At 34.6% G+C, this 22,552-nt stretch overlaps 1 protein-coding gene across 1 annotated transcript in view; it reads left to right on the top strand.

Annotated features, from left to right (window-relative positions):
• Nucleotides 1–22,552, top strand: part of LOC122021219 (protein SHOOT GRAVITROPISM 6-like) — a 67,898-nt gene that overhangs the window by 44,527 nt on the left and 819 nt on the right. The window contains exons 28-48 of the mRNA XM_042579304.1: nt 9,839–9,984; nt 10,090–10,170; nt 10,245–10,345; nt 12,133–12,371; nt 12,439–12,548; nt 12,624–12,752; nt 12,833–12,907; nt 12,992–13,125; nt 13,206–13,278; nt 13,365–13,496; nt 14,095–14,273; nt 14,377–14,499; nt 14,592–14,652; nt 14,736–14,831; nt 16,371–16,471; nt 17,024–17,129; nt 19,768–19,881; nt 19,971–20,045; nt 21,067–21,165; nt 22,285–22,356; nt 22,443–22,528. Coding sequence (XP_042435238.1) covers nt 9,839–9,984; nt 10,090–10,170; nt 10,245–10,345; nt 12,133–12,371; nt 12,439–12,548; nt 12,624–12,752; nt 12,833–12,907; nt 12,992–13,125; nt 13,206–13,278; nt 13,365–13,496; nt 14,095–14,273; nt 14,377–14,499; nt 14,592–14,652; nt 14,736–14,831; nt 16,371–16,471; nt 17,024–17,129; nt 19,768–19,881; nt 19,971–20,045; nt 21,067–21,165; nt 22,285–22,356; nt 22,443–22,528 — 2,332 coding nt within the window. The remainder of the gene's footprint in view (nt 1–9,838; nt 9,985–10,089; nt 10,171–10,244; nt 10,346–12,132; nt 12,372–12,438; nt 12,549–12,623; nt 12,753–12,832; nt 12,908–12,991; nt 13,126–13,205; nt 13,279–13,364; nt 13,497–14,094; nt 14,274–14,376; nt 14,500–14,591; nt 14,653–14,735; nt 14,832–16,370; nt 16,472–17,023; nt 17,130–19,767; nt 19,882–19,970; nt 20,046–21,066; nt 21,166–22,284; nt 22,357–22,442; nt 22,529–22,552) is intronic.

The following is a 22,552-nucleotide window of genomic DNA, read 5'->3' on the forward strand; positions in this document are numbered from 1 at the left end:
AAAATCGGATTGAGAAATTTGTTCAAAAATTTTTACACTCTGATTGAAAACTAATTTCAAACCAAAATTTGTATTTTACATTCTGCAATGGAACAGAATATTTTAATCAGCACTTGAGTGATTTTTTGAATGAAAAAGGTATTTTCCATCAATCCACTTCCCGAGATACCCCTCAATAAAATGACATTGCAGAACGAAAAAATAAATATTTACTTGAAGTAACACGTGTCATAATGTTTTATATGAATGTTCCTAAGTATTTATGGGGTGAAGCAATTTTAACAGCCTCTTATTTGATAAATAGGATGTCTACTAAGGTGTTAGAGTACAAGGCACCTCTTGATCGTCTTAAAATTTATTTTCCTGAAATTAGATTGTTTTTTGATTTGTCTATCAATGTTTTTGGATGTACTGCCTATGTTCATGTTCCATGTTGTTCAAAACTTGAACCACGTGCTATAAAATGTGTATTCTTGGGTTATTCGTCAAACAAAAAGGGGTATAAGTGTTCCAATCTTCAAACAAAATTTTTTTTTGTGAGCATGAATGTGTCCTTTTTAGAAACAAAACCCTATTTTTCTAAAAATTCTCTTTAGGAGATGACAAGTGAAGAAAAAGATAATTTTTTGGACATTTCTAACCCACTTCCCATCATTTTTTCCGACAATCTTGAAAATAATCACCCACCTCTAGTGCCTAGTGTTGGAAACTCTCGATCAGGGGGAGAAATACTACAAACTGATTGTTATGATTTGAATTCTGAGCTTCAGGTTTATACTAGGAAGAGATTTCATCTAAGGAATAAAGACTCGAATGTCAAGCTTGCACAACACCCGTCTGAAAAATCGAGCTCTGGCGTCTAATTCTTCACCTACTATTCCCGATCTTAATGTTCCTATAGCAATTAGAAAAGGTGTTTGAAATTGCACTAATCACCCTATTGCAAATTATCTTTCCTACCAAAGCCTGTCAAAAAACCATAAAGCTTTCACTTCTAGGATTTCACACTTGTTTGTTCCAAGGAATATACAGGAAGCGTTGGATGATCCGAGTTGGATTTTAGCAGTCATGGAAGAGATGAATGCTTTAAGGAGAAGTGACACTTGGGAGAGAGTTGATCTACCCAAAGGCAAGAAACGAGTTGGGTTTCACTCAGACTTATGAGATTGACTATCAAGAGTCCTTTGCTCCAGTTGCTAAGATAAACTCTATCAGAATTCTGTTATCTCTTGCAGCAAATTCAGATTGGCCTCTACATCAACTTGACATTAAAAACGCATTTCTCAATGGTGATCTAGAAGAGGAGGTGTTCATGAGTCTACTGCCAGGATTTGAGAAGGACTTGACAGTGAAAAAATGTGCAAATTAAACAAGACATTATATGGACTTAAAACAGTCACCAAGAGCATGGTTTGAACGCTTTGGAAAGGCTGTTATTAGTTATGATTTTTTGCAGAGTCAAGCAGATCACACAATATTTTATAAACATTCAAAAAAGGGTAAAGTTGTTTTAATTGTTTACGTAATGACATTATCCTAACCAGTGATGATGAAACAGAATTAGCAGACCTAAAAAGGAGACTTGCAAAAGAGTTTCAAATTAAAGATCTAGGAGCCTTTGAGTATTTCCTCGGAATGGAATTTGCAAGGTCCAAGGAAGGTATATTTGTTAATCAAAGAAAATATATTCTTGATCTCCTTGGAGAAACAGGTTTGCTGGGATGTAAAATGATTGAGACTCCAATTGAGCCTAACTTGAAGTTACAAGCTACTAGGGTTGAAGAAGTAAAGAACAAGGACCTTTATCAAAGACTCGTAGGAAAATTGATTTACTTGTCTCATACGCGGCCTGATATCGCTTTCGCAATTAGAATGACAAGTCAGTTCATGCACTCACCAAGAGCAGAACATTTCGAGGCCGTCTATAGGATATTGAGATATTTGAAAGGAACTCCAGGAAGAGGTTTATTATTCAAGAAACATGGGTATCTTCAAGTCGAAGTCTACACAGATGTAGACTGGGCAGGGAGTGTTATGGATAGGAGATCAACATCAGGCTGCTGTTCCTTTGTTGATGGGAACCTAGTTACGTGACGAAGTAAAAAACAAAATGTGGTAGCTAGAAGTAGTGCTAAAGCAGAATTCAGAGCTGTTGCACATGGAATCTGTGAGGTAGTGTGGATCAAAAGAATTCTTGAGGAATTGAAGCTTTCTTTTTCAACTCCTATATAGGTTTATTGTGACAACAAAGCTACTATTTCCATAGCTCATAATCCCGTTCTTCATGATCGCACAAAGCATTTAGAGGTGGATAAACATTTCATCAAGGAGAAAATCAACACTGGAGTAATATGCATGACATATTTTTCAACAAATGAACAATTAGCTGATGTATTAACGAAGGGACTACACAAGAAACAATTCGATAAGCTGACTAGCAAGCTGGCTATGGAAGATATCTACAAACCAGCTTGAGGGGGAGTGTTGGAAATCCTGTCATCATTAAAATCAAAGATATACAAATCAGGAAAAATAGGAAAGGATCATTTGTCAATTATTAGCTTTAATTAGTTTCCTTATTATTTAATTTCCTTTTTATTAGTTTCCTTTCTTTTGTAAATTCTCTCTATAAACAAGAGAGTCGTGTACCTATTCTTTTGAATAAGAAATTATTTCTTCCTCATTTTCTAAGTATATGGTTGAATCTTATACTTATAAAATCAATATTTAAAAACTATTTTACTAACATTTTTGAAATAAAATCTCAACTGCATTAAAATCCAAATTTGTTAGTCACATAAACATAAGTCTAAAAAAACTATTTAAAAACCATTCAAAACCCAATCTTTAAATAAAAATTCAATATTTTAACTTTTAAGAATATTCAACTCTCTTAATTTTAAAATCCTCTCTTGACAATTCATTTAACATACTTTTGCGGAAATGCAAGGTCCTCGGAAGTGTACTGCCATGCCCGGTCCAATCAAGAGTCAGAGCCTCCTCTCCTGCCTCCATATTTTCATCACCTGCAACCATTCAACCCTAGTGAGTCTAATGACTCAGCACATTCAAATCCTAATAGCAAATACATAAATATACAGTCATATGCATTTAAAAAGACTTTTAATAAAAATGCATTTAACTTTTAAATCATTTGCATTTGTATTCACATAGATATTTAAAATAGTTTAAGCATCATATACTTTTTCCTCATCATTAATCCTAGACATTTTAGGTGAGGTTTGATCATTGAAAGTGGCTCCTCTATCCTTTATTTGATTGATCAATCTATAAACCATGGTACCAAGCGGCGAAGTTCAGCGACCCCTCCTTCATCTCATCCCTTTGGCCTATATATGAGAATTTGATACTGGAATCCCTCTCAGGTCTTTTCCTTATAACCAAGCTCCCTCTGGGGTCTTTTCCCTCACGGTATTCCCATTAATCATTTTGTAAGTTCACTGGAGTTCAGTGACCACTTCTTCGTCGTATTCCTTTGGGCTATATATAAGAATCCGATATTAGGCTCCCTCTTGGCTTTTTCCTCTGATAACCAATTTTTCCCTCTGAAATCTGCATCAAGGGTGGTCACAGCTACTGCCTCCCTCCAAGACCCCTAGATTCTCTTTTCTATTTTTTCCAAAAATATCGTCATCTAGGCTAGGATTTAAGTCTTTTATATTTAATGCAAGTCTAGGCCAACTAACAAATGTAAACTTAAGTTAATTAGGCCCATTTTTAATTTGATATTATGTTTAATATATATAAATTTCGAAATTATGAGTAATTAAAAAAATTAAAGTCCTCTATTTTATCAAAATTCAACTTCTCGAACTCAAAAACTCTTGGTTTGCAAATATATATAAAATCCATAAATTTTAGAAAGTTTCAACCTTGATTAAACATATTTTCGAGCCTAAAAAAATAAATATTTTTAAAATATATACTTTTATCTCAATCGTCCCTGATCTTCTTTCCTCGGCCAAGCATCGAACATTCGCCTGAAAATCCTCAACATGCAGAGTTACACAATTAATCATATAATCATTTTCAAATATCATCATTTATTAAAATCATTTAACTAAATCAATTTAGCGTATTTAATATTTTTATGTATGTGGTTTACGGGGACTTTTAAATTTTGGGGCGTTACAATTCTTCCCCCTTTAAATGAGTCACCAAATTTACTTAAATTTTCGACATAAAGTACTTACAATTCTTCCCCCTTGTAATATGGATTATAAGGCCAACATCATGTAATCCGATTACATTACAAGGTCACCGTTTAACTAAAATTTAAATGTCAAATATAGCCCTAGTCCATTTTCGGCATCAATCGGTCACCTACGTCGCTCTGCCGCCGCCGGTCGTCGCCTCCAAGTGCCACCCTGCCGGCCGCCTCCGAGCGCCGCCCCGCCGGCCGCCTCCAGCTCCGCCTCCGGTCGCCGCCTCCGAGCTCCGCCGTCGGTCGCCGCCTCCGAGCTCCGCCGTCGGTCGCCGCCTCCGAGCTCCGCCGTCGGTCGCCGCCTCCGAGCTCCGCCGTCGGTCGCCGCCTCCGAGCTCCGCCGCCGATCGTCGCCATCGACCGTCGTCGGACACCAAACAAAAGAATGTAATCACTCTTGTAATCAAAGATTACATACATTACATTACCAAACGTAGTAATGTAATCAAGATTACATTGACATTACATTATAAAGTTTATTACTTGATTACATTACTCCTAACCAATCGTAGCCTTATAGAATTATTGCAAGTCTTGAATTTCGAATAATGTTAATCCATAAAACCCAAAAATATATAATATCAATCTCCACATATACAATAAAATCCTTCTAGCATCAATAACATGCTTAAACTATTTTCTTTCCAATTACAATTTAGTTGAGGCCTAAGACATTTAGACTTTCCTCCTTGGAACGATTGCCGCATTCTAACATATCCTTAATTTTTAAATAACACTAGCATATAAAACTTATTAAGTTATTCCGTATCAATATTAGACTAACTCTAATAATTTGACTTCATTTATAGTCCATAGAATTCTAGAATCCACATATCAAGATTTTAGATCACTTGATAAAAACTTGATACCTTGGTCATTGGTAACTTATGTTGAACACATGCAAAGTCATAACACAACTAATACCTTTTAGTTTTTAGTTCTCCAAAATTTTTATATAAACACTTATCTCATAACTTTGTGATTCAAAGTTACACAACCCAAATAGTCTTAGAGAATATAATTCAAACACATATATCCACTTAATCCCAAAATACAAAGAAGTATCATGATAATATTTCTATATCATATAAATCAACATGAATTCTAAACTCCTAAATTTTCTTAATAACTTTCAAAAATTCCTCGAGTGTCTTTATTTCTTATAAAATATAACACCAAAATTTTATGAGTATGCCATATATACTTACTTTTAAATATCATGTTTGTTACTAGACTCTAAGGACAACCATTTTTTTTTCTAAACTAAATTTTTTAAATTTAACCCAACACATAACCAACATGCATTTAAATCAATAACAACTAATCCTCTAGTTTTCATAATCATAAAAGCATTTGACTTTAAGCATTTAAATTTAAAGTAATAAAACTCACAGACTTGAGGCTTGACTTCTTGAGCTTCTCGGAACCGACAGTCGACACAATCCTTACAAAATCCTTGCTCTGATACCCCAACTAAAACGATCCTAACTCTCACTTTACTTAAATTATACTAGAATTTTTTTATAATATATATGGGTGAAACCTATACTTATAAAATCAATATTTAAAAACTATTTTATTAACATTTTTGAAATAAAATCTCAACTGTTTTAAAACCCAAATTTATCAGTCACACAAACATAAGTGTAAACAAACTATCTAAAAACCATTCAAAACGTAATCTTCAAATAAAAATTCAACATTTTAACTTTCAAGAATATTCAACTCTCTCAATTTAAAAATCCTCTCATAACAATTCATTTAACATAGTTTTGAGGAAATGCAAGGTCCCCAGGAGTGTACTGCCATGCCCGGTCCAATTAGGAGTCAGAGCCAAATTAGGAGTTAGAGCCTCCTGCCTCCATATTTTCATCACCTACAACCATTCAACCCTAGTGTGTCATTCAACCCTAGTGAGTCTAATGACTTAGCACATTCAAATCCTAATAGGAAATACATAAATATACAATCACATGCATTTAAAAATATTTTTAATAAAAATACATTTAACTTTTAAATTATTTGCATTTACATTCACATAAATATTTAAAATACTTTAAGCATCATATACTTTTTCCTCATTATTAATCCTAGACATTTTAGGTGAGGTTTGATCATTGAAAGTGACTCCTTTATCCTCGATTTGATTGATCGATCTATAAACCATCATTCCAAGCCATGGAGTTCTATATATGAATCCGATACTGGCCTCCCTCCGGGGCCTTTTCCCATAACTAGGCTCCCTCTGGGGCCTTTTCTCTTGCGGTATTCCCATTAATCATTTTGTTAGTTTACTAGAGTTTAGAGACCACTTCTTCGTCACATCCCTTTGGCTATATATGAGAATCTGATACTGGGTTCCCTCTGGGGCCTTTTCCTGTAACCGGGCTCCCTCTTTTTCTCGCGGTATTCCCATTAACCTTTTTTTTAAGTTCGCCGCCTGCGTTTTCGACAAATTCCTCACACATCCCCTTTGTCGCAGTCAATCACATTCTTCAAAAACATTTTTCCTTTCCTTTTCAAAAAGAAATTACCCTTTTCATCATTTTCATAAAATAAGCATGCATCCGTACATTTCATACCATTAACACATAGCTTCAAAACTTTTAAAACTTTTCATATAACCTTTCAAGCATTTATTATGATTACTCAGGACATTGCGATGACTTCTAACCTTTCCTCGAGACATAACTTTACTTAGTCACATCTCAACTTACTCATTTTAGACTCTTACCGACTTAAACTTTAATAACTTTTTCCCCGACTCGAACCGAGACACAACTAGACCTATATTAACATCTTAAGACATGATTCAGACTCTAGGAATCTAGTCCCAAGTTGCTGCAACCCACCTGGATCGAAACGACCCTTGGCCGAGCCCTAGTGTCCACGACTCCTCTCAGTCCTGAACCCCTCTAATGGCAGCAACATCCCATAACAATCAAGAATACTCAAGAATCTTTCAAGAAAACTCAAGAACTTCAAGAAACATAATCGTTATTCAACAAAAACGTGATTCCACATATTTTCATGCATAAACACAATAACCATACATACTATAATTTGAATGGTGCAAAAAGAAGGGTTTAGAACGTGCCTTTGCGTTTAAAACGCTCGAAATTCGAAAATTGACGCAAGGAGACGAAGAGGACGAACGAGGATCGACTTGGCTTAGCTTTCTCCTCTCAAAACACATGATTTTTCCCTCTAAAATCTGCAGCAAGGATCACGACTGTTGCCTCCCTCCAAGAACCCTATATTCTCTTTTCTATTTTTTTTTCCAAAAATATCGTCATCTAGGCTAGGGTTTAAGTCTTTTATGTTTAATGCAAGTCTAGGCCCACTAACCCATGTAAACTTAAGTTAATTAGGCCCATTTTTAATCTGATATTATGTTTAATATATATAAATTTCGAAATTATGGGTAATTAAAAAGTTAAAGTCCTCGATTTTATCAAAATTTGGCTTCTTGAACTCAAAAACTCTTGGTTTGCAAATATATATAAAATCTATAAATTTTAGAAAGTTTCAACCTTAATTAAACATATTTTCGAGCCTAAAAAAATAAATATTTTAAAAATATATATTTTTATCTCAATCGTCCCTGATCTTCTTTCCTCGGCACATCATCGAATATTCGCCTGAAAATCCTTAACTTTGAAATCATGCAAAGTTACACAATTAATCATATATTCATTTTCAAATATCATCATTTATTAAAATCATTTAACTGAATCAATTTAGCATATTTAATATTTTTATGCATGTGGTTTACGGGGATTTTTAAATTTTGGAGCGTTACAACATGCCTTTTATTTGAATGTCAGTCAATGAAGAAGATTTCAATCGTCTAGACAAGTTCAAAAAGTAATGTTGGCTAACTGTAGGGGCGTCTTTATATAAACAATGAGCGTGTTTCTTCTTAGAACAATGCATGGAAAATCATATTTGATTTCTAACTTTGTATGGTTGAGATAATTGCAAATTAATGATATCGAAAGGTCTCTTGTTAGCATTGCATTTTTTCCTTCTATGATTATTATTATTTCGCCATGCTTACTTTAATATGGACAAACACACAAGCACCATGCAAATTGCTAATGAGTTTTTTTGGTCTTGTATAAATGCAAGAGAAGATGGTACGGATATGTACTTAGATGACCAATAAATGCCTCAGTTAGGCGATGTGAAACTATGATAAACATGCATATCAAACGAGGAAGAGGAAGACCAAAAAAGACTTGGTTAGCAATAATAAAACAAGATAAAATTTATTTAAATATAGATGATGATATAGTAGGAGATAGAGCTCAATGGTGTAAAAGGATTCATACAGCCGACCCACCTAGTGGGAAAAGTCTTGGTTGTTGTTGTTGTTGTATAAATGCAAGAGAAGGCAAAAATTATTTGTAGGTTAAAGTGCTATTCAACCCCCTTAGCTTTCCGGTCTCATCGATTTGCACTACATATGATCCATATTTGCCTTCTGAACAAAGAAACAAGTGATGGGGACATTCATATTTTTTGTTTGCAATGATAGTCTAACTTAAATAATGGAGAACACATCTAAGTTGCTATTAATTTCCATTGCACAGTATATTTAAATAAATCAGAGACTTCTATTGCTAAGAAATAGCAAGAATCTCCTTTACTCACAAGCTTTTGGATAATAAGTACGGCCAGAGGGAAAAAACAAAACAATGGTTTGATTCTTTCAAATATACTAATTGGAACTTGTGCTCAGTTTTAAACCTCAAGTTTGGAATTCTCAGTCAATTGTTTGTTTAATCATTCTCATTCATTCCAAGGCCTAAATTTGTAGTTTCCTTTGCTATAGCTGGAAAATCATATTAAGCAGTTAGGCTTGCTATGTCTTAATAGGGATCTTGAGTTCTTGACACTCTTGAACTGGTCAAATATCTATGCATAAGAGAAAGATGAGTCTAATCAAATTCTTTAGTCTTTATCTAGCGAAAATGGATTCTATTGATGTAAATGCTAGAATTTAGGGGTGTGAGATCTTGAACGTTCTCTTTTATGTTTTTGTGAATATTTGAAGCATTGACAGGAAGGTTGCATTGAAAAGCAACCATTAGGCTCAGCTAAGAGAGCCTTGTATTTCATGTTCTTATGTAATCTTCTGAAAACAAGGATTTGTCAACACTAGAGCGAATTTTACTAAAATGTATTCTTGATTTGTTTGGGTTGGGTTATGCCCCTCCAGTTTGACTAATTAGCCAGCTAAAAAATTTGGTAATTTTGCCTTCTTATTTATATGCTAAGTCTAACTAATACACATACCAATAATCAGTTTGCCAGTTGAAAACATTTCCAATACATGCTTCACTTAATTCTTAGGTCAGGAACTATAAAAATTTATCTGGATTTGTCGTACATTAATTTGTGCGAACATTTTCTAATTTTTTTCTCTTCTGCTGAAACACTGCTGCCAAATATTTCTTCTTTTCTTTTGCGATTTTATTTTTTGGCTCTCTCTTTGGAGGAGAGGTTCATATGCTCATTTTGGACATGTTCAAGTTTTATCTTCCTGTTAACAGATAAACTTATTTGTGCATTGTAAAATGTTGTATAACTTTATCACTTCCTGTGAAGGTCATGCTGTCATCAACGCTGCTGAACTGGGCATCTCATTCCCTTTAAAACGAAGAGATCAAATGCTTGATTATGTCCTGACATTGATGGGAAGAGATGAGAATGAGGAGTTGGTTGATTCAAGCGCTGAGCATCTGCATACTCAGGTGATTTATGTTTTTTCCTCATCAGACTGGAGTTCCCATTATTGGAAATGATAAAGATGTCTTTGCTCTTGTTCATGTGGAGATTTATGTGTCAATATTTTGCAGACTCTTGCTTTGAGTGCATGTAAAACTTTGGTTTTAGTGGAACCAAGATTACCTGTTGAAGCTAGAAACCGCGTTCTGAAGGTAAGCTTGCTTAAGAAGGTTTTATATTTTCATCAGTCCTTTGGCCTTGTCCTTATTTTTGTTATTTATTACAGGCGACTTTAGGTTTCTTTGCTTTACCAAGTGATCCTTCGGATATTATTGGTCCGCTCGTAGACAATTTAATTTCTTTATTATGTGCTATTCTTTCAACCAGGTGACAACCTTATCACTTGAATGTGCTGCTATCTTCTTCATGCAATTGATAAATGTTTACTATTCCACTTTTGGTGGTTGTTTTTTTTTCTATATCCTCTAATGCTTGCACATTTTCCCACATGAAGAGCAGGCAGTCCAAAGTCTAGCCTTGACTCTCAGTAGATTTGTTACTTTGGAATACTGTAAGCGACCATATTTTTCTACTTGATACAAATAGGTTATGTGCTACTAGTTTACTTTCAACTAATCTCGTGCCAGCCTTGGACAGCGATTTGAGTTTCTTGTGGAGAACAAAGAAGCAATACAAAATCATGGATTTGTATTTGTACTTGGTGGATTCATTCATCAATGAACAAAGAAGTACAAAATCCACAACCACGCTTACACAAACAAAACTATTTTTATCTTGCTATTACAATTTACAAGAAAAAAAAAACGATATATGTTTGGATGATATTATCCCAGCAAGGTTCCAAGAAAAAACCTAAATTTACTGCTAGATTTGGCATAATCGATTTTGGCTTAATAGGCATCGAAAAAATTGTCATGTGGTCCACATGGGTGTCACGTTGCCTATAACCATGGAAACCCACTTAGGTAGGATACTTTAATGGTATCAACGCAGGTCTATTTTGTTCGAATTTCCTCAAGGTTTCCCCAGATTTTAGCTGAATGACTTGTTAAGTTGCAATGCAGTTTGATGTTTTAATGAGCGGTTTGTTATTACAACTGACTTTAATGTGCCAATTTTTTTGGTTCCTCTTAGTATAGAAAGGGTTGTGATTGCAATTGAATTGAAGTTTTTGTTTCTAATTGAATCTTTTATCATGTCAATATATGGAACATAGATAGTGTTCAACTTGCTATTTATTTATTTTTGATAAAACAGGGGCAACATATTTTTTTTAAAATTAGAGCGATGAAATTGATTCAAAAAAAGAAAAGAGAGGGATGATTTTGGGAAAAGTGTTTTTTTTTCTAGATGGCCATGATGATGCAATAGAGAGAAGCATTCAAACAAAAATTATGACAGATCTAAAGCATTTATTTTTAACAATTCTGAGGACGAGATAGTTTCTTTCTCATCTAATTTGTGTTAATGATTTAACACGGGATTAGTGCAGATTAGAGTTTCCAACATTTACTCTCTTTTGGTGTTAAATGATTCACAATTAAGTCTCCTACCAAAATTTCTCCTGTCTCATAAATATGTGATTGGAACCTTAATTTTACTTATTCATGCAAAACTAATATCCTTGTCTCTTAGAGTAGTATCAACCTTAACTCGGTCTCTCGTTGGATATCCACTCTTTGCTTCAAAAAGTTGCTTTCGGAATTCTAATTTATTTATTTCATTTGGCAACCTTTTGCAAAATATGTACCTGTCTTCTGTTTTCTATGTCACCTCTTACCTTTTGAATACCTCATTTAAAAATTGTAGTTTAATCAAATACTCTTAAAAGACAAATATAATGGCTCCTGTTTTGACTCTTAAAGACCAATATAAAGCCTCAAGTCTTCATGCTGTTGTGTTATTATTGTGTTGTTTTTGTTATATCTTTGTTTATCTATAAGTTCCAGCTTCAGAGTATTAGAGTAAAAAATATTAGGTGTAATCTAGTTAAAGGCATATTTATTGTTCAATATTGTTTTTTTGAACTTCTTGCCAAGCAATGTATTATGGGATTTTCTTAAACATATATATAACTTCCTAGATTCTTCTTATGAATTGAGACTTGTCGATTTATCGCTGTTTGAGATATCATAAAATTCATGCTTGACCAGTGGTGAAGATGGACGGAGTCGAGCGGATCAATTGCTGCATATTCTTAGACAGGTAGATTCATTTGTTTCATCTTCTGTGGAGCACCAAAGAAGAAGAGGTTGTGCTGCTGTGTATGAGCTACTTCTAAAATTCCGAAACATGTTTTCCGGAGGAGTTTGTGGTCTAGGCTGCCATTCAAGTTGTACTCACAGTAAACAGATAGACAAACTGGCACAGAGAAAATTTTCTAATTTACCATGTAATAATGATTGACTTCATAGATTTTGTATGTCTTTATTTTATTCAATCTCTTCTTATGCTTTCAGCTGCATTTGTATTGCCAAGTCGGGACTATCTAAGCCTGGGCGAAAGAGTAATAACGTATCTTCCACGGTGTGCAGATACAAGCTCTGAAGTTCGTAAATTAGCAGCTCAAGTACGAACACACATTTGGATTATAAAAATTCTATTCTTGCTTTGGACCACTAAGTCAATTTTGTTACTTTTATAGACTCTTGGTCTATTCTTCAGCATTGCATTATCACTTCCGAAACTGGCGACATCTGTTAATTATACTGATATTGAAGTTTCATACAGTGCCATGTCCTCTCTTGAAGATGTTATTTCCATTTTAAGAAGGGTAGGAATCTTATTCTGTTTAATATATTAGTTTGTTCAGGTAATATCAACTGGCAATCATGTTCTCATTTGCCTTTTCAGGATGCATCTATAGATCAGTCTGAAACTTTTAATAGGGTCATTTCATCTGTTTGTGCTCTGCTAATGAGAGATGAGGTTACCTCATTGACTTTTTTTTTGTTGATCAGCCATTCTAGTCTCTTATTCCTCTATTTGATTTTGCACTGATACTTTGAACAGCTAGTTATCTCATTGCATACATGCACCTCGGCTATATGTGACAAGATCAAGCAAGCAGCAGATGGTGCTATTCAGGCTGTCACTGAGTTCATCAATAAGCGAGGCAATGAATTACATGAACTGGATATTTCAAGGTTTGTGTTTGTCTTATCTATCAGTTTGCATCTCAAATGTTGTACTACACATCCTAATCTAATTGTGCTTATCATTTTAGGACAACCCAATCTTTGCTTTCAGCAACTGTCACCATTAGTGATAAACATACTCGTCAGGAAGTGCTGAATGCTGTATCCTTATTAGATATGTACATTTACTAAGCTAGAAGATGCTCTTTCTGTATTTATCAGGCATTCCTTTTTCATGACTCCACAAGATATCATGCTTGGCGGAGAGTACTAACACAATCACTGTCTTCAATGAAATCTTGGTTGCTGCTGGAAGGGATATAGCTACTAAGGATGTATCCAGGATTCGTGGGGGATGGCCGATGCAGGATGCATTTGTTGTGAGTATCTTGACATGCGAGTAGTGTTTACTTCGGAATGCATATGATGAGTGGATTCAGACCCATATTACTCACTTCAAACACTTCTCTCTCTCTCTCTCTCTCTCTCTCTCTTGCATGCCTGCTAAATGTTTTGGAGATACATAATTGCATTTATTTGGAGAAGATTATTTTAATTATTTTTTATCTCAAAATATTTCCATCTATATGATTAATAGAAGAATTAGTTCAAGGCATATGCCTACCTTTACTATGTTTGAGACTCGAGATACCAAACTGAGAGGAGATTCTATAGTTATAATAAGATTAGATAAAATGTTAAATCAGCCCTTGTAGGAAAAAAATAAATTAGAATTAATAAACATGATGATGGATGACTAAAATATTGGATCTAATTTGGTAAACATCCTAGCTCAAAACAAATTTCAATTTAATTTCAGTTGCGATACTGCACCTTAGTTCTTACTGGAGTTGTTTGTAGCTAAAATTTGAGCCTCCAAGAGAACTTTAGTTTTCTGATTGAACCTTATCTACAATTTTTTTTTTTTTTTCTCTTTTTCACTTATTTTGGGTTTCTATGTTATCTTTCTCTTGATAGGCATTCTCCCAGCATCCAGTTCTTTCATTTTCATTTCTGGAGTATGTTGTTTCTGTTCTTGATACACCTCTTCCTAAGACTGATATGGATAAAGGAGAGAATTCTAATCCCTCTATTGAAGCTCAAAATGATAACCAGTTTCAGCAAGCAGCTATCCTTGCTATCACTGCATTTTTCAGGTGTGTTGTTTATAATGTATTTTTGTTTTTTGCATACCTCTATTCCTGCAATACCATTTCTTTTACTTCCAAATATATTTTGGTATTTGAAAATGTATGGCAGAGGAGGTGGTAAAATTGGAAAAAAGGCTGTTGAACAAAGTTATTCTACTGTCTTCTCTGTGCTTACGCTGCAACTTGGAAGTTGCCATGGGCTTGCTGGTCTTGGCCAACTTGAACCCTTGCAGTAAATTTTTTTTTTCTACAAGCTCATTTTACTTAATATATGTTTAATTGATCAAGGCACTGACCCTTGGTATTCTTTATATGATTTTGGAGATTGTTGTTATTAGCATTTCAGTCATTCTGTGAATGTGTTGGAGACATTGAGATGGGCAAGGTAGAATTCCTATTATATGCCATCTATAACTCCAATCATTGTGAAGAATTTAAGGACAAATATATTTTGATTTTCATCTGTAGATATTGACTAGAGATGGTGAACACAGAGACAAAGAGAAGTTGATTGATTTGATTCAGGAGGTTGCTTCCTGTACCTCTATGAAAAGGCCTAAAGAGGTAGTCTGTTATAAATATTTGAACTTTTTTCATGTATGTGTTCTCAAACATCATTACGTTCTAGTAAGAGTAGAACTATGTCTCTGAAACACTTATGGACATGTGTTTGTTTTCTCATGTAATATTATATTCATCCAACATATTTATTGTACAAAAATCTGGTTGAACAAAAGAATTGACTGCTAAATACTTTCTAAGATTTAATATAACACCCACAACTGTTTTTGATCTCATGTTGTCCAGTACATTATGCATGGATGAGCCATGTAGGATAACTAATGAGAAAGAACAAAGCACGCATTGCCACCATATTGGATATAATTTATGTACTCTATTATAAAAAGTTTGGTGCGAGTAAAAAAGGGGCGGCCCGGTGCATGAAGCTCCCACCAGTGCGGAGTCCCGCGAAAGGGTCAAACCACATGAGGTCTATTGTACATAACCTTATCTTGCATTTTGCAAGAGGCTCTTTCAGCGACTCGAATGACTTCAAGATCACATGGCAACAACTTTACTATTGCTTCAAGGTTCCCTTAAAAAGTTTTGTTCTAGTGATTTACAATAATTTATATCTTTGGCAACTTCATGATGTCATGCCTCAAGTGGGTCTTCATGTCCACTGGCTAGAAGTGGTCTACACAACAGTAACATGACAATCTCTAAGACACCCAATAGGCCAACAAATACCTAGGTTAGTTGCACAATAGTTTCTTGGATACTCAATAGGCCAACAAATACCTAGGACAGCTGCACGATAATCTCTTGGGCATCCAATAGGCCAACAAATGCCTATTAAAGTCACATCACAATCATTTGGACACCCAATAGGCCAAAAAACATCTAGGAAATGATCACGCCATCAATTTACTTGCAATCCACTTGAGTAGACTCATTATGAACATCAAGAGAGTGGTAAAATAAATTGATCAAACTGCCACATGCAGGGTTATTGAGTTATAAATCTTACAATCATTTCCGTGCATGTTGTGATGCATCCTTCCTAGCATATAACTACTAAACTGCCAGACCTCAGTCGAGAGTATGGGGTGGACATATGGGTGTTACCCATGCACTCACCAAGTTGTAATAGTGGTACCAGACCTACTTCAACATGGTAACGACCATCAGCAGTAGCTTGATGACATTATAATGTCATGTTTATCTCTTATAGAATATCCTCACAGCCCACATAACTCAGCTAAAATTGAAGACATTATCTAAGATTGTTTATAGAATGTCCTCATGACACAGCCTCAACTTTTTTGAGTTGTTCTTTTCTTAACTATTATCTGCCTACTAACTTATTCTTGTCTATAGTCGTACTCTTTTGACAAAGTAGACCTATAAAGTTTTGTTAGGGTGTGAACCTGTGTATTTTATTTGTGATGTTTGCATGCTACCTTGCACAAATACATGAGCATCCTTTACCTGTTCTTTTCTTCTCAGCTGTGCAAAGATTAGTTAATACATTTCATGTAATCTACATTTTCAAATCATTTACATCATTTTTATGATTTCTTCAATAATTGTGTTTGTCAGGTTTCACCAATAAGCATGAACTTGAGCAAAGCATTAAATAGACATCAAACATTTCAAAGGGAAGCTGCTGCTTCTGCTTTATCAGAATTTATCCGTCATAGGTATTTGTTGATTACCTTCTCTTTTATAATTAATTTGAATTTATCGATACAAACATAAACATGCAAAATTTCAACGCAACGCCAAAATCATACCATTATGATTGGAGATTGAAACTCCAGCATGATACAAGCTTTTAACCCTTGGAGACAACTATAACTATATTTTCTACTAGGTATCTAGAAAATCCTTGAAAATTAGCACATAACTCAGCATAAAATATGGAGTACAACATTTATGCTAAATAGGAATACAACTATAATATGAGCATAGGTATAAACTAGACGAGATATAGTATTGACGTTAATAGCAATTCAACTTACATATCATAAATGCAATAATTATACCAAGTATCTTACTCCATTTAGGTCATATAATTGTGTTTTACTTGAAGATTTGAATACATACATCAGTACTAAGAATTTTATTTTCAAATAATTCACATCTTATTTCACACTAATACTTTGTTGTTTCATACATTTGTCCTTTTGAGCAAAGTCATTAGTGTCTAGCTATGCTGCAATTTGGTTAACAATTAAAAATTGTTCATGCAGTGAGGGACTGTCTTCTTTGTTGGAACATATTGTAGAGGCAATGTGCTTGCATGTTTCCGATGAATCACCGACTGTGAGAAGCCTTTGTTTGTGTGGACTTGTTCAGGTTATTTCAGATTTAATTTTTTTACCCAATTATGTATAGTTCTTGTGTGATCCCATTGTTTTCCTTATTATAACTTATTTTGATGGTTTAAGATATCTTCCAAAAGTTGATATTAGTCTTTTGTTGGATAACTATCCTACTATATCAGTTCTCTACCTACTGCTGGTAAACCTTAGTATATGCTGCTCAAGAGCCACCAAGCACCAATTTTGTAAGTATACTAGCGTTAAAAGATTGGTCTTTCACTTGTGGATCGTTTGAGAGCATAACTCAAACTTGCCACGAGGACAGAGGTTATGCTGTAGTTAATACCATGCACAAGCACATGACAATAGGACTCTACAAGGAGCCATTTGCTGTGAGAAGCAAGGTTGGCATGACTTTCATCTTTGGCAACTAGCAAATGGAGGGTGCACAACCCTTTTGTAGCATGGGCAAGCAATTTGAGCAGAAGTTTCCTAGGGGTATTCAGAACAAGTGCATGGAAAAGTATCAGATTTCAGGGAGCATTTGCAGAAGGTGGATCCAGCCACAACTAAGTGACTCTTGATATCCTTTTTTCTGCACTTTCACTCCAATTCCCACCCAACCAGACCTACTGAGCAAACCTTCTATGAGTTCTTCAGACCCCTTAAAACTGAGAATTGTATTCTTTTCTTCTACTATTTAAGCCATCCAAAATTTTCTATGGAAAATATCAAAATACCTCCCAGACTTTTGATTCTTTTCCAATCCACCCAGACTTTCAAAAGTGGTAGAATACCTATCTCCTTGCTCTGTGACTGGCTTCTACCATTATCTTCTTTCGTCATTCATACTATTGCAACTCTGCCAGCTCTGCTGACAAAGATCACAATTTCAGATGCACGCCAAGGTTGATAGCGAGCTCTAACAATATAGGCTTTCTTCTCGCTACCTGCTTTCTTGCATTGAGGGTTGGACATAGTAGAATGACAATCAGAAATGGAGAATATGATGCCGTTTTTGTTGAAGAAAAGGGTTGTAAAAAATGGTGTACAAAGTTGGCAAAAATTGGAGAAAAAGCCTTTTCATCTGCAGTATACAGCAAGTGCTCCATTGAGAGTGGCTTTCATGTGCTTCTTTTTGAAAAATGAAAAGTGTGAGAGAATGGCCGAGATGGTGTCACGATGATGTCATGGTGGAAATCCATATGCCTATGCAAGTTACCCCCTCTGTTTGTTAATGTAATGGGAAGCAATTTGACAAAGCTTTTAGAAGTATGAGATTTTTTTTAATTTTTTATTCATGCTTTTTGTGTATGGGGGTGAGAAGGCTGAATTTTTTTAAGGTATTTTGATTTCCCCCCCTTTTTAAAATTGAATTTGGTTTAGAATTATTCCTAGAAATATAGAGGAATGGCTTCTAGACATTAGATTCTATATATTACTTCCCCTATCCTTTTTTTCCCTAAATTCTATTGGAGTATCTTTTCTACTACAATTGGATCATAGGCTATATCTTCATCAATTGGATCATCTTGATTCATGCATAAATTGATATAAGCTTGCTTAACAATAGAACAAGACTTCGAAAATCTAGTTAATGAGCACCTAACATGGATCCGCCTATATGATCTGCAGTGAGGATGCAAAAATAATAGCTTGAATACTAGATAAATAGTCCATGAAACATCACCTTGCCTTCTTACATAGTTACCATTATTAGTGGTGGAGGGCAAACCATACTCCCGCTTAGAGCAGGAGCCCTGCTAGAAGTAGTAGCCAAGATAATAAGTAGCAAGGAAAGCAAACAAAGCAAGCTCTCTCTGAATTTGGCTTGGTCAAATTAACTATTGGCTATCTCTTCACTTGGCACACTTTTCAAGATTTTTGTATTCACTTTCCCATAAACATATTCTCTCTTCACCATGATCAAGTGTCTAAATTGACTAATTCAATCATGAATTAATAAGTTTTATAATACCATGCAATTTGCCCAATATACGGGAGACAATTTGATGGTTTTCATGGATATCATGCATACCATCTAAATGTGCCGAATACATCGCCTGTAATAGGAGAACTTTTGCTCAAAAACTAATTAAGTGGTTGGTCCATCTTGAACTTCATTTGAACTTCATAAAGGAGTGAAGATGATCATGAGTTTCTATCATGGCTCATCCTCTCTGTTTTTCTTCTGTCAATTATCCATGATAGTCACACACTTTCAATATATTCATATAAAGCTCAGGTTTATGACTTTCACTTTCATTCAGTTTTGTTCACGGTTCAAACATAGTTTGGCTTCGATGGTGAAGGATGGATAAGAACATAGATTTTCTTAGTGCTTCAACTTTTTGGATGATTTCTTATGTTGTTACATTTTTATGTTGCCATTTTGATTTGAGTTTGTTGATTCTCCTTTTGCCACTATACTAATTCTAAGAGGATAGTTTTTGATATACCTATTTTCTATAACTTAGTGAAAGGCATTTTTATTGGTCATTGGCGTGTTATTGTTGTTGTGATATGACTTTTATTGCATGTATTCTTGAAATAAATAATTTTTGCATGTGATTGTATCATACACCTATTTTCTATTGAAAATTCTTAATTTTATTTTAAACAACTAGGGCTGGTAATTACCACCTGATTTGCATTGCTTTTCCTTGTTGCAGATACCAGCGAATCACGTGCTTAACTATATTGCTCAAGTTCTTGGAGTTATTGTAGCTTTACTTGAAGACCCTGATGAATCAGTTCAATTAACTGCAGTGCAATGCTTGCTTAGTGTAGGATACTACATATTTAGGGAATTTAACTTTTCAATCATTTTTGAAGTCTTTTTGTTTTCATTTACATCAATAAACTTGGACTGTAGGTTCTCAGCACAGCGCCTGAAGATGCTGTAGATCCTATTTTACTAAATCTGTCTGTGCGTCTGCGCAATCTACAGGTGCCTCCTTGATTAGAAATTTTTTAATTTTCAGATGCACCAAATTAGTTGTAAGTATGAGCAACCAAATTTATGTAAAGGATTTATCCTTCCATCATTGGATTGTCGTGGTACAGTGAACAAAGATTATTTTATCAGTGGCACTAACAAATACTAATCTTTTTAGATCTTTTTGTCTTAGACATAATTGTTGAGATTATCATTATTAATAGGATTGTTTGTGTAGCGGGTTTAGTCCTACTTTGTTTTTTTTAGGTTTATAGTTGTGTCCTTAATCCTATATATACTTTTGCAATGATTGTCTCATTTGAATGCAATATATAATATTCTATCCACAAATTCTACATTGTATCAGATAACCCCTTAGGTTAAAGTTTTCTCAAGAGGGTATCCCCTTAAGGGAGGTTAGGGCTACTGCCACCAATGGCCTCCCCTCATCCAAGCCATCTCTCATCTCCTACCGGTTGCACTGCATGCTCCAGGTCCCCTACTGGCCTCCTTCATATTCTCTTGGTACTCGGGCTTCTTGTTTTCTGCATCTTAGTCTATGCGCTGCACATCACACAGAGTGAGCCGCGCCTGCTCTTGCCAGTGTGCCACTAGATGAAGGAGATGAAGGAGCTGGACATAGTATTTCTGCTTCAGCTTGAGGGGCATTTTAAGAATATTAGTACTAATGAGGTTATTGGTGTAGTGGGTCTAGTCCCACATTGATTTTTTGGTTTAAACTTGTGTCTAGTTCTATATAAGCCTTGTAATGGTTCTCATGAATGCAATATAGTATTTTCTATCTTCAAATTATACACTGTCTTTAAACAATTTACCTTGGTATGTACATAACTATTGCTGCCTAGTTGGGTAGTTGGTCATATTGACCCTATCCAACTGCTACACTATTCTACTGCTAGAAAGCACAATGGCATGCCAATAATCATTATCATATGTATATAAACGGGCAGAAACTTTGTTTCTGGCACCACTGATAAAGCTTGTCCTCACAGTATTTGCTTTTCCTGATTAGATCTGCATGAATGAAAAAATGCGTTCGAAGGCTTTTGCTGCTTATGGAGCATTGAGCAAGTATGCAAAGGGGTCTCAGCACCAGGCTTTTCTTGAGCAGGTACTTTATGCTATCATCAATTGTAAACATTATTTGATATCTTCCAATATGATTTTTAGCAACACTGCAACTTTTGAAATAATCACCACAGTTCACATCCTTGTTGGGTATATGTTATGTCAATTTTCTTTTGATTTGACTATTATCTGTTCCAATATAGGAATCTCAATAATAAATTTTACAGTTCCTAAACAGATCAAATTGACAAACGTGAAATAAAGTACTTGTCTTTTTTATGTAATCTCTTTTCACCCTTACATTTACAGTTAAAAAATATCACGGCAGTGGATAAGTTGCAAATATTCTCTTTTATTGATGACAAGGATGGAAGTATTTGCAGATAAATGTTTATGTATGGGATTATTGGTAATCAAATAGAGGCAGTGACTTGGTTCCTTGCAAGTTATATCATTAATGCTAGTGAGATTCTTCAAAAGATAACTCGTTGAAAAAATTCTTGAATATGATATTATTGAAACAAGAGTTTTATTTATAGTTTGATTCATGTATTATGCATTTTGTAATAAAACAAAAAAGTTTTAATTTGGTATCTGTCTGCATTCCTAAATATCAGAGAAGTCCTATATTCTGCAAATTGGATGCAGTTTGTGTGTTTCTTTATGCTCATTAGATATAAATTAATGCAGAAAAATTTGTTTTATCTATCATAAACCTACCAACAAACAATTTCTTCTAGCGAAGCATGTGCTGGTTAGAGGACTGTTTTCAACTGTTGTTGTCACAAATACCATGACTTTTAAATTTGATCAGTAATCTGGCTCAGTAATTTGAAGAATTAAGGAAATAAAATCACATACTGAGTAGCAAACTTTCCCATGTTTAATTAAATTAATTAAGAGGTCTGTTTGGAGTTGTTTCCAGATTCATTTGCGATAATTTTAGGTTTTCCACTAGGAAATTTTTTTGTATTTTCCTAATTTTTTATACTACATATGTTCTACTGCTTCTTGTTTTGTTTGGAAATGCTTTCCAACTTCAGTTTCGTGCATTCAATTACTACCAAATGTTACTTGAGCACTTTAATCAGGAGATCTGCTCTTTGGTATTCTTTTGCGAGCTGTTGCAGTTCAATTGTCTCATTGTTTTGTTCTTGTTCAGGTTCATGCCACCATCCCTCGCCTCATTCTCCATCTTCATGATGATGATCTCAATGTTCGTCAAGCATGCAGAGTATGAATTGTACAACGTTTTCTATTTCATGATTATTTTTTTATTTAGGAATCAGTTGACTGTATCCTTTTTCTTAACCTGCCTAGATTACCCTTCGACAACTTGCACCATTGATCGAAGTTGATGGCTTCTCTAACCTTTTCCACAAACAAGTTTTCAGTTCTGATAGGAGGTAATATATTGTTTCTGATTTTTG

This window comes from Zingiber officinale, chromosome 9A (assembly GCF_018446385.1).
Source record: "Zingiber officinale cultivar Zhangliang chromosome 9A, Zo_v1.1, whole genome shotgun sequence".
Taxonomy (NCBI): Eukaryota; Viridiplantae; Streptophyta; class Magnoliopsida; order Zingiberales; family Zingiberaceae; genus Zingiber; species Zingiber officinale.